General features: G+C 37.6%; 1 protein-coding gene across 2 annotated transcripts in view; it reads right to left on the bottom strand.

Moving 5' to 3' along the window:
• LOC5572473 (WD repeat and FYVE domain-containing protein 3) overlaps positions 1-20,722 on the bottom strand; it is a 57,666-nt gene extending 36,944 nt beyond the window's left edge. For both annotated transcript variants that reach the window (XM_021849446.1, XM_021849447.1), the window contains exons 1-9: positions 20,552-20,722; positions 20,171-20,485; positions 9,464-9,605; positions 9,178-9,330; positions 8,354-8,546; positions 8,105-8,291; positions 2,693-3,342; positions 2,481-2,633; positions 2,250-2,419 (exon numbers count right to left, since the gene is read on the bottom strand). In XM_021849446.1, coding sequence (XP_021705138.1) covers positions 2,250-2,419; positions 2,481-2,633; positions 2,693-3,342; positions 8,105-8,291; positions 8,354-8,546; positions 9,178-9,330; positions 9,464-9,605; positions 20,171-20,463 — 1,941 coding nt within the window. In that variant the 5' untranslated portion in view covers positions 20,464-20,485; positions 20,552-20,722. The remainder of the gene's footprint in view (positions 1-2,249; positions 2,420-2,480; positions 2,634-2,692; positions 3,343-8,104; positions 8,292-8,353; positions 8,547-9,177; positions 9,331-9,463; positions 9,606-20,170; positions 20,486-20,551) is intronic.
• Positions 20,723-21,689: the final 967 nt, after the last annotated feature.

The following is a 21,689-nucleotide window of genomic DNA, read 5'->3' as shown; positions in this document are numbered from 1 at the left end:
GGAATTTTTTGAATATTAGTATGGAAAACGAGATTGAAAACAGCTCAGTCAATTTTCTCAAAGCCTACTTTTTACAGATGGTACCGACTTGCGATTTGCGGCAGTTTAGGTGTACTCAGCATAGGTTTATAAAAAAGGCTAATGTTTAAAAGAAAAGCTTTAAAACTTTGCAACTAGACAAATAAGAATATGTACTTCTAACTTGGTAAATGGATCTTTTTAATTACTTTTTAATTACTTTAATTTTTAATAATTACTCGTTTATTCTCTTTTTCATTATGCTTTCCTACTTCATCAAATAAGATTGATAGTGCGGAAAAATGTCATTGTTTTTCATTGAAATTTAGTGGTTTTCATCAAGTTCTACATACATTTCGGGAATCCCGGGATTCCCGGGATATCAGAAATAAAATCCCGGGAAACGGGAAATCCCGAAATTTGTCAAATCCCGGGATTTTTTGTCCCGGGATGTCCCGGGATGGACACTCTACTGCGGTGCAGCTGGGCGCGGGCTTAGTGGTCGACCCTGCCCGCCTTCAGCGGACAACGAGAGGTGAGGACCACCCGGGAAGCTGGCAATGCGCCAGCATGCTACCCTGGTGGACCCCCATAAGCGTGTCATCGATGTTCGTTGCTGCATGGCTACGCAGCTAACCTGGAGGATGCGATGTGCAATAGCCCCTCTCCGAAGCAATGCCTTCTTGGTGGTCCCGGAGAGACGAAGGGTTTGGCGGCAATGGAAATGGTTTAGTGGGTCGGGGGTGTAGTCCTGTTTACTGCTTGTACGTAGTAAATGGTCCCCAACCCCACACTCCCGGACCTCGGTCCGGAGTCTGTTGAGCAGATTATCCCCCCATTGCTTAGAAGGAAAAAAAAAAAAAAAAAAAAAAAAAACACGTCAGTGCTACGTGAAAACATACGTAGTTTTTTTCCATCGCACTTTTCACGTAGCACTTACGTGGATGTAACGTAGTACCGAATGAACGCATGAACTAATGAACGTCATCCGTTCGATTGAAGTTTCACGTAACAGCTACGTGGATTTTCACGTAGTTGTTACGAAGGTTCCCAATAAATCCCACATAATTTTTCACTAGAAGTTATTATTATATTTTAATGAAACCACCTGTTTCGAGTTAGCTTCCGGAGGTTTTTTTTTCAATTTCTAGAAAAAAAGCAATAAACTAGAGAAATTAAAATATTTATTAGATTCAGTCGATACCCAGCATAAATTAGCAACGCATTTTGTAGGTGATTTGAAACACTGTATAATTGTATTCTCGGTATAGTCCAGCGGCATTCGAACATGTCTGTAGAATGGGTAAAAAACTACAGTAAATGCACGTTCTCCATTTGACTCCGGCCGGTGCCAAACCATTCAGGAGCTGGTTCGTTCCAAACGTTGCGTGTCGGCCTTGCTGTGTCAATCAATTAGATAAACTCCTAATTAATATAGTATTATCCAGTATTTAAACCATATTTACCTCGAAAACGATCAAGCGGAATATCAAAAATTCTCTTGAAAAAACTAGTGGCCACCATCTTTATATTTGAGCTGAACACAGAATGAACGCAATGTGCAAATGTCAAAACTCAGAAGGAATTAAGTGTCTACGTGAATTTCACGTAAGTGTAATGGGCTACCGTAGTGAAAATGACCGGGTATCTTTTTGATGATTATATATGCCCTGGTGATCATCACCTTAGTCAGGTAAAGTCAGGATTAAATGAATTTGAACTGGCCTACGTGATTTTCCACGTAACAATGACGTTTGGATTATTTTGAGTGTAGTCCCCTACGGGCATGAAACGTGGACTATGTTCGAGGAGGACCTGCAAGCTCTTGGGGTTTTGAACGCCGGGTGCTTAGGACGATCTTCGGCGGCGTGCAGGAAAACGGTGTGTGGCGGCGAAGAATGAACCACGAGCTCGTTCAACTCTACGGCGAACCCAGTATCCTGAAAGCGGCCAAAGCTGGAAGGATACGCTGGGCAGGGCATGTTGCAAGTATACCGGACAACAGCCCTGCAAAAATGGTTCGCTGGTCGGAATAAAAACTGTGGGCGTAACGAGCTAGGTTGATTGACAAGGTGCACCAGGACCTAGAGAGCGTGGGTCGAAGTCCAGGATGGAGAGATGTGGCCATGAACCGAGTAAATTGACGATATATAGTTGACAAAGTTTTATCAAGTTGATTGATGTAGAGCCAAATAAATAATAATAAATGAGGAGATTTTCGTTTCATTTACCTTTCGAAAAATTGTCCGTGTTCGGTGACTGTCCCGAAGGCAAGTTACAAGCGATCGTAGAATTGTTATCTTCAGCTCAATCTGACTCATTGGTGCCGCTTGCATTGCTTCCAATAATCGAAGCATGTCGTCATCGCCCCCTGAATTCACAATCATTTCCTTTATGATTTCTGTAAAATAGATCAAAACTTTAAAAATCTGTTGTACTGACTTTAGACTAATTTCACATACTCAGAACAGTATTACTACAGCAATCAAACCGTATCATATCGTGTATGCATTTAGAGCCACCGCTATCTCTGAACACTGTAGCATTGCTATTATTGCTGCTTAACAAAATAATCAGCGCTTCTAGTATCATTTCCCCTAGTACTAAATTGTTGTCTGAAAAAAAAAAATACACTTTGTTTAGTAAATATATCCAGCAATAAATAATGTCTCACCTTTTGTAGAATTTGAATTACTATCGAATTGTGTCTCCTCCAATAAAGATTTGTATTTTTTCAAGCAATTGACGAAAACCTCCAATATGCCAACTTCGCGGTAAACATCGCAGAAGAGATTACTATGTCGCAGTAGATTCAGAAGCGTCTTCATACACAGTATACTACACTCAATCGAATGGTTCGATTTCAACAATAGGGATAGTGAGATCAGCTCCTTGCATGGTACGAAGTTCAACTGGAACACGATAAATTCCAGTAGACCGAAGAAACGCTCTTTAACAGGAATGGACTTCAAATGGATAATTTCCGAGAATTGACATAACGTGTTTTGTGATTCCAATATAAAGTAGTTTGCATTGTCAGAGTGGTACACGCTGGATATAGCGTCCAGGATTATACAGCAAAGGGTGGTATTGTCCGACTTGAGAAACACCGTTTGCAACACCTGAAAAGCGTGCAGGTTCCGAACACACGTTCCACGTGATGATACTTGTGGCATTTTGAAACCCTGCATTTGAAACAGCGAGTTGTTGTTGAACGTGACTTTCAGTTCGTTGTATCCACAAATGCATAGAGAAGCGGTCATGAGAACAAGATTCCGAATAGCAGCCTCCGTGTCCTGAGATTTGCGATCCTCTTGGTCCAACCTGGAAGGTAAATATAGTGTTGCATATTGTTTATGATAAAAACCTGAAGTTCGTAGACACAAGTCAAGTCAAAAATCAATTTGAACAAATTGAGATGTAAAATTATGAAAATAATGAAATCGTTCTGACGGGCTTTGATCCCAAGACTCTCAGTACACTAGACAGGGCACGTTAACGAACTACGCCACAGAAACGGAACCAGCTTCACGGAGAAGCACAAAAGACTGATTGACGGTCTGCAGAATTGCGTGAATACATCTGGGGAATACTCATTTTCTTTCGAACCACTCTGGGGACTTCGACAGGGTGGTAGACTTTCGAGCGTGCTGTCCAATATCGCAGTGTCATGCGAAGTGACGGGTTTAACAATCGAGGTACGATTTTTACAAAATCCAGCCAATTTGTTTGGTTGGTGTATGTGACTGATAATGTCAGCAGAACATTTGAAACGATAACGCCTGGATCGTGAAACGAGAAAAGTCAAATTGATGGTGAATGCGTCAGAAATAAAGTGCATGCTGGTAGGCGGAACTGAACACAACAGGGCTCGCCTAGAAAACTGTGTCATGGTAGATGTCAATATTTTCGAGGTAGTGAAGGAGTACATCGACCTCGCATTCTGGCAAACCGCTTAGTCACGTTAGTCACGAAATACAAGGTCACATCATCAGTTGAAGTTGACTCTACGGTGAATTCAACTACTTTAATGCTATACCAAGTAAAGCCTGATTTACTGCTGGAAAGTAAATTCTTCAATTATCTTGATGCATGAGAAATTTCTGTTGGCGTATAGACCTCTCTGTCTACTAGATACGACGGGAAAGTTGTTGGAGAGGTTAATCCTCAACAGGCTAGTCTAACAACCAGTTTGGATTCAGGAAAGGGAAATCTACTCTGGACGCTATCCAACCGAGCGTTCAGACAGCTGAGGTGGCAATTGAGCATAAAAGGAGCGGCACCAGTTACTGCGCGGTTGTCACTCTAAATGTGAAGAATGCGTTCAACAGCACAAGTTGGGAAGCGATAGCCCACGCGTTTAATCGCCTCAAGGTAACGGTGCAATTGTGTACGCTTCTAGAAAGCTATTTCAATGGTAGGATTCTACTGTACGACACAGAGGAGAGCAGAAAAGCGTTCGAATTACCACGGAAGTACCTCAAGGTTCAATCCTAGGCACGATGTTATGTAATGCAATGCACAATGACGTACTGAGGCTGCCCCTTCCGACGGGTGTTATTGTTGACGAGTGTGATTGTTGGCTTCCTGATGACATCACCGTAATGGTGTATGGCGAATCCATGGAGAAAGTAGGGTTGACAGCAGCGCACTCGATCTCCATAGTTGAGGAATGTATCTCGGTAGGTGATTGTTCCACAGTCCAAACGATCCCTTAGGCTTCTAGGTGTAATGATCAATGACAAGCTCAGCTTCGCTAGTCACGCTAAATATATCTGTAAATGGGCATCTACGGCTATACCGGCGCTTCCGAGGATTATGTCCAACAACTGTGCTGCAATTTCCAGCAAATGCAAGCTCCTAGCAGGCGTGGCCACGGTGCCCCGACAGACCGTTATTATGCCAAAAAATTGTCCATCAATTCTGAGCACAGGGTTCGATTTCTGAGGTTATTTTGCACCTCTGGACCAATTTTTAAAAAAATCCCTAGGAGGAATCACGAGAAATCTTGATTTGAAGTTTTAGATCTAAAATTTCAATATAATCCTCATTAAAATTTTGCAATAGCACTGAAAAAACCTACAAAAACGCTCAAAAAGTTGGCCAAACTGTTTTCAACTAGTATAAAATTGTTACCGTTGTTATAATTAGACATCAACTTACCAGAGTGGCTTAAGATTTTTTTTCATAGATTTCTATAGTTTTTATACTTGTATAGTCGATTTAGAGCTAGTATTAATCATTTGTTTCAAATCTGGAATGATTTGGTAGCTCTGGTACGCTCACGCTAATATCAGAATGAACATACACGAATGTCTTCCACGGGGCCGCTGACCTCCACCTGAATGATGTAACTTTTTCTTCCGGCATTCTCACTAAATGACCAGCTCACTCAAGTTTGCCTATTATATTCACACAATAGTTTTCGCTCCTGTTCTCAAATAAAAGTGCTTTTAGAGCCAATATTAAGCGTTTTATACAGGACAAATTGACAATGGTGATTGATTTAAGCATGCTTCCATTCATCCTTGTTCTGTTTGCATTTTTATTGAAAACTGATTTAGTTTTCGAAACACTTTTCAGTGTTCTGCGATAAAGGGTTGCAAGGTGTTTTGCCGAAGTTGTTAACGAAATAATTGATCTATGAAATCAGATAAGCCTTTATCAAGCAACAGTGTAGAAATTTTATTTCCCCTTGCAAGTTGGTCCCTAAGCTGGTTACATAATCCATAAAATGAGATATTCACAGCTAGTACACGTGTGTTATCATTATTATCATACGTCATAAGTGTGTTCAGAATAATCGTAGTGAAAGCCGATTTTCATACAAAATACTCAACTTTGGCATGCTGTTACTTTGTTTCCCTATGAGCAATCGGCTTTAAATTTAGAAAAATCCAAAAACGCAAAATACAGCAGATATATAAATAATGAAAACTACTATTATTTTGAACGATTTCGCCTGGTGCTTAAGTTTTTAACCGGTAGTGACTATATTTGTAGTTTACTGCCAATATTTCATGCCGATTGCTCCTATGGAAAGAAAGTAACAGAATGCCAAATTTGAGCATTTTGTATGGAAATCGGCTTACACTACTATTATTCTGAACACAACTGTACATCTCCATCAAGCACTGCTTCAGCACCAACATATCTGAACTTCTTTCTTTGTCTACATGCAACCATATACGTTTGGGTAGAGTACATGATATGACAAGCTTATCCTAGTTGTCCACCTTCAAAATAGTGAAACTCTGCTTTACTGCACTACGGACGATTTCAATAAAGTCATCGTCTGCAAAATCAAGGAGTATATGCGACAAAACGCAATATTGAACAGTAAATTCTGAAACTCATCTCCTTCCATTCCATGAAATTTTCCAAAAAAATAGGCTCCTCGTCTACAATTCTAACACTTCATTGTATTTGCCAACCTATCAGCTTATGTTTTATTTTTAAGCCTTTGATATTACCTGCAGCAGCTAGAATTTCGTTACTGAGTCGATCGTTATCTAGAAATCAATATACAGATTGACGATGAATTCCGAAAAAAAAAGAAGATTGTTGCAGGTATATAGAGTGGAATTCCTGGTGATGCTGATCTAAATATATATTTTTACACAGAATGGTGAGGGCAGAACTCGGCGGAAAACTAGACGTAAACATCAAGAGTAGTAAGTAGTAGAAACAATTTTTTTTAAGCAAAATAAATACGGAAGACTTTGGTGGGCTGGTCACTTAGCGTGAAAGTCGAAAAATAAGCTGTAAATTACTTATATTCAGCATTGAATGTTTCACGTTTATCGAACGTAATATCAATTGAATATAAGAATTTATTGCTTAGATTTCATTCTATTGAACTAAGCTAACTGGATTAAGTCATGTCAAAACATACTCAAGCCACTCTGGTATGTTAAGTCAGTTTTAAATATTTCTGGACAAACATTTCAAAAGGGCACATCGACATTGGTAAACAATGGCTTTGCAAGACGCTGTGGGGCCCAATTCAAGTCGATCACGCTCACCAATGCCACTATCAGGAAGAGCTAACACTAATTTTCTTGATAGTGGTGTTGGTTTGCGTGGGCGGGCTGAGATGGGCTCAACAGCAACGTTTACAAAAAAAGGCTCAAGTCCTCTTGAGCCCTTTTCAAATGTTTGTCCAGATTTCTAATTATAACAATGGTAACAGTTATATGCTAGTTGAGAACAGTTTGACCAACTTTTTGAGCGTTTTTGTAGGTTTTTTCAGTGCTAATGCAAAATTTTATTAAGGATTATATTGAATTTTTAAGTCAAAAACTTCAAATCAAGATTTCTCGAGATTCCTCCTAGGGATTTTTTTAAAAATTGGCCCAGAGGTGCAGAATGACCTCAGAAATCGAGCCCTGTGCTCAGATTTGATGGACAATTTTTTTGCATAATAACGGTCTATCGGGGCACCGTGGTGGCACTATTCATACTGAGATATGGAGGACCAATCTGGTTAAACGCGCTTAGATCTAGCAGAAACCTTAAGCGATTAGAAAGCACTTATAGGATCATATGCTTAAGAGTAGCAAGCGCATACGGTTTCTAAAGAGGCCATGTGCATCATTGCCGGGATGACGCCCATTGGGCTCATCATCAAGGAAGATGTTCAATGCTACCTGACGCAGTTTCTGTCAGGACATGGTTGCTATAAGCAGTATCTGCATAGTTTCGGGCACTCAGAATCTCATGCGTGCCCGCGTTTCCTGATTGTAAGAAATTGCATACTCGCTAAATGCGGAGGGGACACGTTCCCCGACAATATAATCCAGAGAATGTGTGCGGATGCCGAATGGTGGAATGCGGCTGTCACTTACATCATGCTAGAATTGCTACGCCTATGGCGCGCCGACCAAGAGTTTGCTGCAGATGATTAGCCCTCGCTTGAGCAACTCAGCGAGAATTGCTCATGTACAATGCATGGACTGGTTTTAGTGGGTCGTCGGTGGTGCGGCATCTCTTTTCAGTTACCTTCTCAGGAGTCTATTTGCAGATTTCCCGTTTTGTTAAAAAAAAAAAAAAACAGTGGAACAATTAAACATCATAAGGTACTTACTTGATAAGAAAGTCAACCAGGAACAAGTAACCTTGGCATGATTTGAAATCATCCAGCAGTATTTGCGACACTTCACTAGAATCTTTGAGAAAGCAGAACACTGAAACTACCATCTCGACCACTTCCAAAGGTTGTAACTGTGATGATCTTTGCATATTGTCTACACAAAGTGACATGCAACCTTTAGCTGGAAATCAAAACATGATTCTTTTAGACTTTCTCGAAGAAAAAAATGCAGAATATACTCACTGTGTAGGTAATCAACTACTTGATTGGTCAATCCATGACGGGATAAAGTTGTCAGAACTTCGGATGCCGATTTTCTCCAGATCACGTTATACGATGGGCATTGAGACGTAATGGCAGAGAACAGTAATGATAAATCGTCCATTCGTGCTAGTTCATCTGCCGGGTATGGATGTGAGCACAGACGTACCAACACCTATAATAATAGGAAGATTTTTTATGATGCAACTTCCGTAATTGTTAATTGACCCTCTGATACTCAAATTTTTATTTTCGATCTAAATATCATTTTCAGTTATATAAAATCGTTCTAAACACGTTTTGTGCAATGGTTTATTTTTATTCGCAAATCTACGAATTTTAGTTTTTGATTTTTATAATTTTTATTTTTGAACATCCCTATCCTTTTTCTATTTTTTCTTGAAGCCTCTTCTAGTTACTGATTTTCAGCAATAATAAAAATTCAAAAATTCAAAAATGATATTTTTTTATATTTTGTATAACTAACGGAAAAAACAGGTTGGAAATTATCGTAGAAAAATATAAAGGGAACGATTTTTTATATTACACGTTAAATGAACCCCGGGCATTTTTAGGTTATATAACAACACAATTTTTCAAAAAAAAAAAATCAAAAATATAAAAAAGATTCAAAAGTCATGAAAAACTTTTCTTGTATGCGTGTTATGAGTCAAGGTTTAAGCCAAAAATAAAATCATTTTGATTTCTGAGCTACAAAAAAATACACAAAATTCCAAAGTGTACCCAGTTTAAAGGCGGGGTTGGGTATTAGAGGGTTAAAAGAAAAAAATGTTAAATCATCTTACTTGTACAAATAGTTTTTGTAGTAGAATACGTCTCTCCTTATTAGTAAATTTGCTATTTTTGCTGATTTCGTCCTCTTCGCTAAGCTCCGGCAAATCGAAGAACAAATACAAGCACTTAACTAGCGTTGAAGGTATAGAAGCATTTGTCATGATCTGGAAATAAGCGAAAGAATATTAGTAAAAATAAAGATATTTTCGGTTTTCTGCTGCGACTTAATTGTACGACTAGCAAATATCTGCATTATCTCATTTTAATAAACTAGTTAAACTGCACAAAGCTCTGTACCTGTATTAAAGATTTGTCACCAGCTGCCATGATGTTTATTGTTGTCAATAGCATCCAACCATTGCTGGTTTCTTCGTTTTCGTCAATCTCCAAAAAATCCACAATTTTCTTAGACGCTGCCTCTGTGCTTTGATTGGATCCACTGTAACATGAAAATTAAGTAAAGGTCAGTAGTATTTTATCGATAGACAAATAAGTTCAGAGAAAAGTAGTAAAATGTTCAAATTTTAATTTTCTATGACTGTGTGCATCGTAATTCAAAATTCAACAGAATTTTCGTTCTTTACAGCACATTTTTGATATTTAAACAAGTACTGCTCCATGTTATGTTCATAGTAACGATTGGGGACAATGGAAATTCGCGGCAAAATTCTTGAAATTTCGCGGGTGATCAAAGTCATATAACCAAAATTTCGCGGCTTTGTCGCGATCCCATAGTTTTGACCATATTTTACCAAAAATGCATGTTTACAATGAAATCTCGCATAATCTGAGATAACGGCGTTGTAAATCCATTCAAATGCTCGTGTAAATCCATTCAAATGCTCAGAAACAACGAGCTACTCACATGGTTACCAATGGCTTTTAGGGCGAAATCATAAATTATGCGAGAAATTATTCTTTATATGCAGCCATTCCATGAAAAACCGATCTAGTGGGTCACCGAATTCCGTGAAAATTTGCAATTTTGTTCCTTATTCGATATAAGGATACACGTGTTTTTGAATTTTTTTTATTAGGGTGACCATTTCCAAAATAGAGTGACCAGAAAAACCGCGATTTTGCATTTTTTAAAAATTATAACTTTTGAACCTTGACCGATTTTCAATCTTCTTGGACGGCAACAGGTTTTGACTTTTCAAAAAAAATGTAAAATTTCACAAAAATTGTTTTTTTGCTCCAACAAAAATTAACAATTTCCTTTTTTTCGTGTTTTGAAGGCCTGGGGACCAAAGGGGCTATTGCTGTTCTCATTTTGTCTTACGTTTACTGTCAAATTTTTAGCGATGTATGTTTTTTATTTTTTGAGATATATTTTTGAAAATACAAAATCAGTCATTTTTCATCGGCACACACTGTAGGCCTCAGCGGATTAGATTTTTTATTAAAACAAAATCATAACTTTTAACAGCTCAACAGCTTCAATCTTTTAAGGAACAAAATAGCAAATTTCAAGGAATTCGGTGACCCACTAGATCGGTTTTTCATGGAATGGATGTGATGATGATGATGATGATGATGATTATTTAGCCACCATCAGCGCAAGGATTACCTATGACTGCAGAATCATACCGGGATGGTATGATCTACCTGATGGTTTGTTGTAGCAGGGCTAGTTAATATCTTTGAAGACCTTTGGAAGACAACACTAAGGCTGTTTTCTCATGACAAAAGGCTGGCGACCCCACGCACTTTCATCCAGTCAACAGTTCAATTAACTCCCTTAGGCTACCCCTCCCCAACACCCAATATATAGTAATATATCATATATAGTGTTAATAAAGTATCTTACCGTAAAACGATAGAAATAATGTTAGTGTGACTACCGTTGTTACTAGATATCGTGATCACCTCTGCATCTCCTGGGTAGATACATCACATCCGTTTACCATCGACACCATAAATACCTACCGACGTTGCCATTTTGTAGTTTCCCATCAAAACCACAAGCTTCGGATCGCTCAACCCGCTGCTATCAAATCCTGCCTGTATTTTCCCTTGATGAACGTTGACAGTACACTGTACCGGTGAGACAATTTCACAGCATTGAACTTGTTCCCGTCGTTGTTGGTTTTGTTTGTCGGGAAAAACTTTGCGATCCTGCCGAGTGGCTTTCCATCCTTGGCATTCACTTGCTTCCTGTTCCGTACCGACCCAGATTACAACATCTAGTTTCGCATATACACACCCGCACCACTCCGGGTCACAGGAATGATGCACATATTGGCTACTTTTAGTCACTATAAATATTCAAAATTCTGTTGAAAATCCATCTTTTCTATATTTTACGAGGAAAAATCTTGACAAACGCAGAAAAAACACAACCGCTCGGTATCAACGCTTACTACGATGTCAATTTTTTCATGGAATGGATGTATGTATAAACTTCATTGAACTCAAATATTTTGTTTTATGTTACTACTTGAGATGATAAGTTTAATCCCTCTACCGGCAGCTTCATTTTTTACCGCTAAAAATATATTCAAATCGCGATAACTTTTTTGTTTCTCGATATTTTTGCACCATTTTTTCACAAGATCTCAAAAAACTCTTCTAGTTTAAGAGTCTGTGTCAATATTAATCATCGTTGATCTAGTTTTGAAGATATTCCGTTGTTCCTTGGGGGACCGACATTCTACATATAAAATGTCTTTGGCGGCCATTTTGTTTTTGGACAATTTATCAAAAAATTAAAATGTGCACTATACAAACCCAGATAACAAGGAACTTCTCTGAAAATATCATACATATCGGATCAGTATTCTGGGAAAAATCTGAAAATTACGATATGAGGTTTTTTAGAGTTATCAAGATCATTATTTGTCCAGCGTGGCACAAGAAACATAGATAATCATTACTCAAAGACGGATTCACCAAGTTGCTTCATTTTTTCACAACATACTCGCAATAATGTACCATTCCGAGAAGTGATTATCCGAATACGATAAAAATTCTGTAGCCTGAGATATTTACGAGATTTTGGAATATCTCCGGATCTAGATGACCAATCATCAATATAAATACATATTCTAAAACTAGAAGAGTTTTTTGAGAGCTTATGAAAAGATGGTGCAAAAATATTGAGAAACAAAATTTGCGTTTTTTTTTTAAACGGTAAAAATTTAAGCTGCCAGTAGAGGGGTTAATATTGCCATTGAAAAAATTGAACAAAACAAGCAAGCCAATATGAAAGTAAACCATAGGAACATTTTTAATTAAATCTGTCCTAGATTCAAATAAATAAACTATTCCCATAAGCAAAAATCTGAAATTTATTGCAATATCTCCAAATTAAACCAATTTTGCGGGATTTTCTAAATGTAGTGTCCTTGGCCGAATTTCGCGGAATCCGCAGCTTCCGCAAAATCGCGAATTTCCATTGTCCCTAGTAATGCTCCTAAATATTGTAATGCATTTTTTATTGTTTTGCTCGTTTAGGATAATATCATCCATGTCCTCTAGTTTTTGAGTTTTGAAAAATTAAGGCGAAGTAGGCCGTCATTGAAATTTGTACGCGTCGTTGATGATTGTTGCTAATTCATCTCACGATTTCGAATCAAAGAAAATCAGTTGGTTTTGCAGTGACACACCTGAAAAAGTATCAGCATACTTTATGCATGTTAGCGCGTACAGTGATACTTTTTCAAGTCAATATAAATTATCAAGGCTGAGTTTTATCACTTTGGAATGCAAGCTGGAAAGTCATCCTTGTTACCAAAACGAATGGCGGGCTACTTAGCCTGAAGAACGCCATTAGTTTGGGATCGCAGCAAGCCGCGCGCGCGAACAGACGTGTTTGAAACCAACTGTCACGACTCACGAGTATTCATGTGGGAAACTGTGTAGTGCAAAGAATTCAAATCATAATTGTGTTTAAAGTGAACATTAGTCAAATAACCATTATAGAAGAAGCAAAGAAAAGTTATGCTATATTGCTATTCAAATGGTGCCACTGGAGAAGGAAACTGGGAGTAACCGATTTGTATTGCATAATCGACTTGGATAATTTGGTGAGTTTGTTCCGATATACTCTTTGATGGTATTTTTTTTATCGAGAGCTGGAGACTGTAGTAATTTCAAATCGTTTTCTTGTAAACGTCTTTGCGAGCCAAGATTAGACCAACAACTGACAGTAGTCTGTGTCTAGGTTTTCATATTCATATTTTCTAAGCCTACTTATCAATTCAATTACACTTCTTTACATCCTCATATTACTCACTCTTTCTACTCTTTTTCAATTTATCCAGCTTTTTACGAGCGCTAATGGCCGCCACAATCAGGCTCGCTTTCTGGTAGGGATGGAACGATCTGACATTTGGGTTGGGTCGTTTGACAGCTAATCGATAAGTTTTTGATCGATCTTATCGATTTGCTATCAATCGACCCAAGCCAAATGTAATGTCGTTTTCGTTTTTAGGAACTGGGTCGGTGATCAACTCATAAACAAACAAACGTCAAGCAAATTTTAGTTCGGTCGAACCTGAATCGGGTTGGGGTTGAAACTGTGATTCAGAACGGGTTGCGCCAGTTCCAACCTAGGTTTAAAAACGAATTCGACATAAGATCGACTAGTCCCTACTAGAAAGCGAGGTTCTTTGTGGCGACCATAAGCGCTCGTAAAAAGCTGGATATAAGCGTTTTATTAACTTTTTATTAGCAGTGTACAAAACAAGCTTATTTCGTATAAAATTGGTTCCAAATTTTCTTTTAAATTTGTCCAAATACCTTCAGCGCATCAGTTACAGTATACAGCTTTCTTTGTTGCTGTTGTAGCTATGGTTTGACCATAAAACAGATCAGAAAAAAAAAAAACAAAAAAAATCGAAATAATGCATTTTTAAGTATGTTTGTTATGAAATCTGTGCCATGAGCGGAAATAGGAACACTTAGATGCAGCAACAAACGCACTTAAATATTGTTTATGAAAGTTTTTTAATCGACTATAATTAGCCGCTGATTGCCTCTGCTTTGAGCTACATTGTGACATGAAAATAATATACGTCGACTCAATAGTTGTTTTTTTTATAAACATTCACATAATTTCTTCTTAATGAACCTGATAAGGTGTACTGACGGTACGAAGTCAGTTCATTTCTTTATTTTGAAGGTTAGTCAACTCAATATTTGATATTCTAATTACCACTGTGAACGGCTAAAGGATATACCCATAACTCAAAAATTCAATCATTCTGTGAAGTACAACTTCTTAATCTTTGAACAACATAAAGCCTAATTATCGTTTCATCGATTTTGACTTCATTCAATTTCGATATTCCACTTCATAAACAATTCTGTGAATAGTGCCTTTCGCGACAATCATTTTTAGCACTTCAATTTTCCTAATTTTTATGCATTCACACAACTTGCTATTGACGCCATTAAGACGCTTGAGTTTTTTATTCTATCCCTTAGTAATAGGCTTATTTTCATAAGATTGCTCCTTAGCGATAATAAGTATACCTTTGTCCATCATAGCCTAGACATTCGATAGAGTTCGAGTAATGAAATAACTTTTCATCAGGCATCCTGAAATCGTTCCGTTTAAGTTTCCATCAGATATTCTCCAGTCTCAATTTAAGAAACCCTCTTCGTTAACCATCGGGTTGATTAGGATCAGCAAAGCTTCAATTGTTTCTTGGGTACTAGTCTGCTTGATAATTTCCGTCGAAGGTAATCACTAGCGATTTACATGTTTACCAACCGTTTGGTGCGGATTTCATTGAACTATGCCTTCGGACAATGCTCATCTAATTTCAAAGTCAAAAATGCAACGAGAATTGAATTATGATCGGTTCTGCTCAAGTTCTAGTACTGCTATAATGGTTAAATTTTCCACCCTCTATGCCTCTTGCTCTATTTTGGATTTTTTTCTTTCGTGATGCTCTTTTTTCACCTGAGCCTCATCCGCTGTTATGAATCCTTATGCCAAACAATATTCTAAAAAATCTAAAACAAAAACTGACCATGTTTTATATTATAGGTATAGATGAGCTCTGTGTGCCTCAGAAACCAGTATTTCTGTAGAATTCTGCCCATTTCCGTCAGAATTCATTTTCCGGTTCTCTGTCTTTGTCCACCAGAGACCATGTTTTTTCAAGGATTTCTGCCTGTGTGGTACTGAATGAACATTGTCATAGATCTTGTCTTCTAACCCTGTTATGATGGTTGACAATCATAAGCCTGTTGAAAGAACTCCGAGAATGTAACATCGGATCGGACATCAAACGATCTAGTAGGCATGGCACAACTTCGACGCCTCACTCCTATAGTAATGTCAGAATGGAATGCAAGGTTCATCGTGGTGCTCCCGCTTGCCAACAACGATTCAGAGCTTCACATTTGGCGAACCTGCCAGAATTTTAAATAAATTTTCGTTTTTCCTGGAGAGCCTGGATTCGATAGCAAGCGGGAGTGTCCACTAGGAAATGTGTTTATGTCGAGTGCTTCTTAAACCGCGTGTGAAAATATGTATTCAGAGTGATTGTGGAGTGAAGTTTGAATCTGATAAAAAGGCAATTGTAAGTAAACAGCAATGTGGTATTTTCTATGAATAAGAGAAAACTGATTGAAGAGGAAATATGACATTAATATGCATTAGCCGCTTCACTACTCGCTGAAGCATCAATGTTTCTCTCTGTTCTTGTTGTTGCTCTTATTGAACACCAGCATCACCTCATCTATTTGAGTTGCGCGATGCAGGCTTTGAAGTGAATATTTTGTTTTGCATTTGAATTCAAACAGATGGCTTTGATGGAAATATTTGAATGTAATAGAAAGTGTTTCATCTATTTTATCCGATTCAAAGATTATAATCATTTCGAGCTGATTCATCTAAGTTATGAAGTGCGCATTCTGCTTTTATCAGGGACCTATTTTCTGCATAGATTGAACGGAAAAAAAATAACGTTAGGAATTGAACTTTTTTTTGCAGAGGTCAATTGAACATATCTGTACAAAACGTGTATAAAAAAAATATATCGTATAATTAAGTATAATTTGTAAAATAATGTGAAGAAAAGAGAAAGTGAAGTGTTAAAGTTATTAGTGGTTTTCATGAATATTAATCAATTTGTATAACTTATCAATTAGTAATTTCAATCGAAAAAAAAACTCCCGTAACATTTATCAACTGTGCAAATTTCTATATAAATAATAATAAAACTTCGCTTTGGTTGTATGTGATCATTTCATCGTTTCTTTTGTGATGATACACACATTTCTATATCTTATCTCTCCTGCTTTCAAATAAAAACATAATTTCAATAAAATAAAATTGAGTGAAAAATAAATGTAAGTGTGTGCAAATATTCCTAACCATGGGCGATTTTGAACTGGTGTTCCAAAAGTAGATTTTTCGTTCCAATTAATCGATTTTTTGATGTTGAAACAACATGAAATCCTAATACAAGGGATTTGATCTTATTTTGAGTCGTTGTTCTTGTAAATTTGCTTACGAGTGAAGAAATCGAATCGATTTAAATAAAATCGATACAAAGGACGAATCGAATTTTAATCGATTCAGTATTATAGATGTTTTGGTCAAATTTGACCAATAATGCAATCATGTTTTCTTTCCTATTTGCTTCAGTACATTGTGTATCCCGTAAAGTTTAACGAACAAGTAAAGTATGAAGCATACTGAATCGGTGAAATTTGTGAATTTTGTGTCGATAACCGGTGAGATCCAAACTATTCAAATCTACTTAATTCATTATTATTTCTAAATAAATGCCATGTTAAAAAAAATAATAACATGTTTGAAAAAAATATCCTTAACGCGACTGGTGGTTGCTATGGAAAAAATGCCCTTAACACAATTGATGTATGCAATGCAAAAAATGTCCTTAACGTGACTTGTGGTTGCAATTAAAAAAATATAATTGCCGCGATTGGTGGTTGCATTTGGTTTGGTATTTGGTTGTCTTTAACGCGACAGATGGTTGCAATGAATATGTTATTAACTCGACTGGTGGTCGTATACTTGTTCCTAGCAAGTATTATTGATGTTGTAGGCTCGACTGGTGGTCGTATATTTGTTCTATGCAATGGTGGTGTACACTTGCTACCGCGACTGGTGGTCGCATACTTGTTCATAGTAACTGCTATTGATGTTGTTAACTCAACTGGTGGTCGTATACTTGTTCCTAGCAAGTATTATTGATGTTGTAAGCTCGACTGGTGGTCGTATATTTGTTCTATGCAATGGTGGTGTACACTTGCTACCGCGACTGGTGGTCGCATACTTGTTCATAGTAACTGCTATTGATGTTGTTAACTCGACTGGTGGTCGTATACTTGTTCCTAGCAAGTATTATTGATGTTGTAAGCTCGACTGGTGGTCGTATATTTGTTCTATGCAATGGTGGTGTACACTTGCTACCGCGACTGGTGGTCGCATACTTGTTCATAGTAACTGCTATTGATGTTGTTACCTCGACTGGTGGTCGTATACTTCCTCGTTCCTAGCAAGTATTATTGATGTTGTAAGCTCGACTGGTGGTCGTATATTTGTTCTATGCAATGGTGGTGTACAATTGCTACCGCGACTGGTGGTCGCATACTTGTTCATAGTAACTGCTATTGATGTTGTTAACTCGACTGGTGGTCGTATACTTCCTCGTTCCTAGCAAGTATTATTGATGTTGTAAGCTCGACTGGTGGTCGTATATTTGTTCTATGCAATGGTGGTGTACACTTGCTACCGCGACTGGTGGTCGCATACTTGTTCATAGTAACTGCTATTGATGTTGTTAACTCGACTGGTGGTCGTATACTTGTTCCTAGCAAGTATTATTGATGTTGTAAGCTCGACTGGTGGTCGTATATTTGTTCTATGCAATGGTGGTGTACAATTGCTACCGCGACTGGTGGTCGCATACTTGTTCATAGTAACTGCTATTGATGTTGTTAACTCGACTGGTGGTCGTATACTTGTTCCTAGCAAGTATTATTGATGTTGTAAGCTCGACTGGTGGTCGTATATTTGTTCTATGCAATGGTGGTGTACACTTGCTACCGCGACTGGTGGTCGCATACTTGTTCATAGTAACTGCTATTGATGTTGTTAACTCGACTGGTGGTCGTATATTTGCTCTAAGTAATGGTGGTGTACACTTGCTATCGCGACTAGTGGTCACAAATTGGTTCCTAATAAAAGTGATGTTCACATGCATGCGCGACTGGCGGTCGAAAATGTATCTATAGAATAAGATGTGTAAGCCCAATGATGGCTAGTAACTTAGTAGATATGTTATATCAAAACAAGTAACAACAGTCAAACAAGTCTTTGAGTGAGTATTTCCGTGAAAGTACGGTGGATTGAATGTACAACAAGATGAAAGTCAAACACTGATGCTACTCTGTTGAACGCATATATGTCAGTTTATTGATAGCAATATTTTGTCCAAAATTCGTCTTAGATATGTCATTTCATATAATTAGCTTGCCGTTTCTAATGTATGGAACGACATTCAACCGATCAATAATTTCAACGCCGTTCTGATTGTTCTACAGCGAAAAAAATGTTTCAAAGTCGCATGTACAAGTGAACAGTTGAGATATGAAACAGTATACATCGGTGAAGTTCTTAGCGATGTGAAATATACATCCTGAATTCCTGAAAGCTTTCGTGATGACGGAAATGATGTGAAAACTCATCACTTCAAACTTTTTTTTTTCCTGAGAAGAGGGAGGATGTGTGGTACTGAATGAACATTGTCATAGATCTTGTCTTCCAACCCTGTTATGATGGTTGACAATCAAAAGCCTGTTGAAAGAACTCCGAGAATGTAACATCGGATCGGACATCAAACGATCTAGTAGGCATGGCACAACTTCGACGCCTCACTCCTATAGTAATGTCAGAATGGAATGCAAGGTTCATCGTGGTGCTCCCGCTTGCCAACAACGATTCCGAGCTTCACACTGCCTATTTCCATCAGAAACCTTTTGTCTTTCAAATCGTTTTCTTATAAACGTCTTTGCGAGCCAAGATTAGACCAATAACTGACAGTAGTCTGTGTCTAGGTTTTCATATTCATATTTGCTAAGCCTACTAATCATTTCAATTACACTTCTTTACATCTTCACAGAGACGATTAATTTTTCGTTGTTTATTTGAAACTATTGCGTTATGGGTAGGTTTTCATCAGGTCCGTCACACTCGGGCTCAGATTGTGTACCACTTCTAGTACTGCATTTGGTCCCTCGGTAGTTCAAAAGGTACCCAAGTTTGACAGATCGCAGTACACTTTTCACGGCATTCTAGATTACCTTATGAGCCATAAAATTTTGGGCAACTGCAAGGGACATCGAGGTCTTTAATTTGTCTTTGTTTTCATGTCTTTCCAGAGAGCGAGAAAAAACGCTTAAGCCAGGACACAAGGGAGAAATACCTGAAATGAAACTGTTGGTATGACTGTCTCCGTTTCTTTAATTAAAAATTCAAATATTTGCGTTTATCACGTTAGTCATACGTGGATAATTTGATAGCCGTGTTGCATTTTCAAACACAAGTCTGTACAGTGGGCCTGGACATTTTAATATTTGTGCCATATCACGGATATGCTGCAAATATTAATGCTGACAAGAAAATAATGGGAGAAATTACGGTATTTCCAGAATGCTTCTCAATATTAGCTGCGCAAGTACTTAGAATAGAATAGAATAAAGAACGCCATTAAATGCGGTATACGCCTATATGTACCCAACTTCTTAAGAGAATCTTGCATACATACAGTTATTTATTTTTCATGGATTGAGTTTTATTAATTTAATCTTTGTATACGATGCCAGCCCACTTTGAGTAGTTAGTAGTTATGACTTATATAGTTCACAGAATTCAATCCATATTCATGAATGTTTGAATTAGTCTTTCTTAATTATATTTGGCAAATAACAAAAATAAAGAAAACTTTTGCAAAAATTAAGTATGTTTGTCGCAAAAATTATAGTTCCAAATGAAAATAGAAAATGTCTATCACTCACCGTCTTTTTATCTCGGTAACCATCAATTTCGATACATGTAAACAGAATTGTTGCACATCCGGAAATTTCTCCATCATCTCTCTCGGGTGGCAGGTATCGAACATTTTAATGAACAGAGGCAACATATTGTATATGCGAAATTCCTTCTCCTTTTCCGCAAGGGTATCCTTGCAATGCGCAAATTCTCCGAACAGTTTCCTCAAGTGCATGATTCCTAGCTGTCTGGCATTCTTTTCGTCCTCGCCAGCGTTGCCGCCAGAGGAGGACGCTGGATCAATTTTCCTAATACTCATTCTGCCAAATTTTCAGTATTATCTGCAATGGTAAACAAAAGAGGTTTTAAAGAGTAATTTGTCGTCATAACCTTATAGAGGGATTCACCTGCAATCTTGACGGAACAGTTCAACACTGGTGATCGATCTGGTCACATTTTTCACAACTTTGTATGCCCTATTTAAGGTGAAAATTCAAAATTTGTTAATTTTTCTGCAATTCAATTGCGATAGAGTCTTTATTATTGATTTTTTCATCTCCAGTAAATGGCACCACAGTTGACTCCCACAGCCATGGATGGAATGTAGAGGTTTACGTGGCTTGTGCGTGAGTGAACAGATGTTATTATTACATATACAGGCATCTCATGATAAGCTTTTGTCGCAATTATGAACCAAAAATATTCTATGCCCTGGGAAATCTAGAATATTACCAACCCGAAAAGATCATCAACCGGTGGAATTCGAATCCACGACACTCGGCATTGTCTTGCTAGCAGCGCGTTTACCACTACGGCTATCTGGAGCCCATATGTTTAAGATATGTCTATAATAATAGATTCGAATTTCACTTCACAGTTTAGTACTTCTGCTATAATAGGCATAACAATGGAATTTGTTAAAGTTTCGAGAGCATTGCCAATATCCATATTCGTTTACAAGGTAACATTAACGTTAATCGATGTACAGTGAAACCTCCATGAGTCGATATTGAAGGGACCATCGACTCATGGAAATATCGAGCAATGGAACAGCAATCCTTTGGAAAGCTGCTACTAGGGACCATCATAGTAACCATGAAATTTTGTTTTTAGTATGGTTCCATGAGTCGATATCGAGACATGGAACATCAACTCATGGAGGTATCACTGTAAATTTAATATGTATTCCAATCGGCACATTCCTAGTTGCAAATGGAACTTATTAGATGATTAAAACTGACTTTAGTCGGTTTAAGGGTTTCTTTAATGAATTCTCGCTATTTAATGTTTGAAAGGACAAATTTGAAATTGGTAATGTCAATAAATATAATAACTATCAATATTATGGTAACTATATATACCCTCGTTATAACATCATATTCTACAGTTCCAACAAACCATTTTAAAATTGTGTACATAGTTACAAACACAAGCAGAAACTGCCTATGTACACTAGTGCAGTTATCAAATGCAACGACCCTTCTGCGATTCAACTTGCTAGCCTAATATGACAACTGTGGTACTGATAAGAAAAGTCATAACAAA

The sequence above is a fragment of the Aedes aegypti genome, chromosome 3 (assembly GCF_002204515.2).
Source record: "Aedes aegypti strain LVP_AGWG chromosome 3, AaegL5.0 Primary Assembly, whole genome shotgun sequence".
Taxonomy (NCBI): Eukaryota; Metazoa; Arthropoda; class Insecta; order Diptera; family Culicidae; genus Aedes; species Aedes aegypti.
The sequence above is the reverse complement of the archived record's forward strand: the minus strand, read 5'-3'. Positions and strand labels throughout refer to the sequence as shown.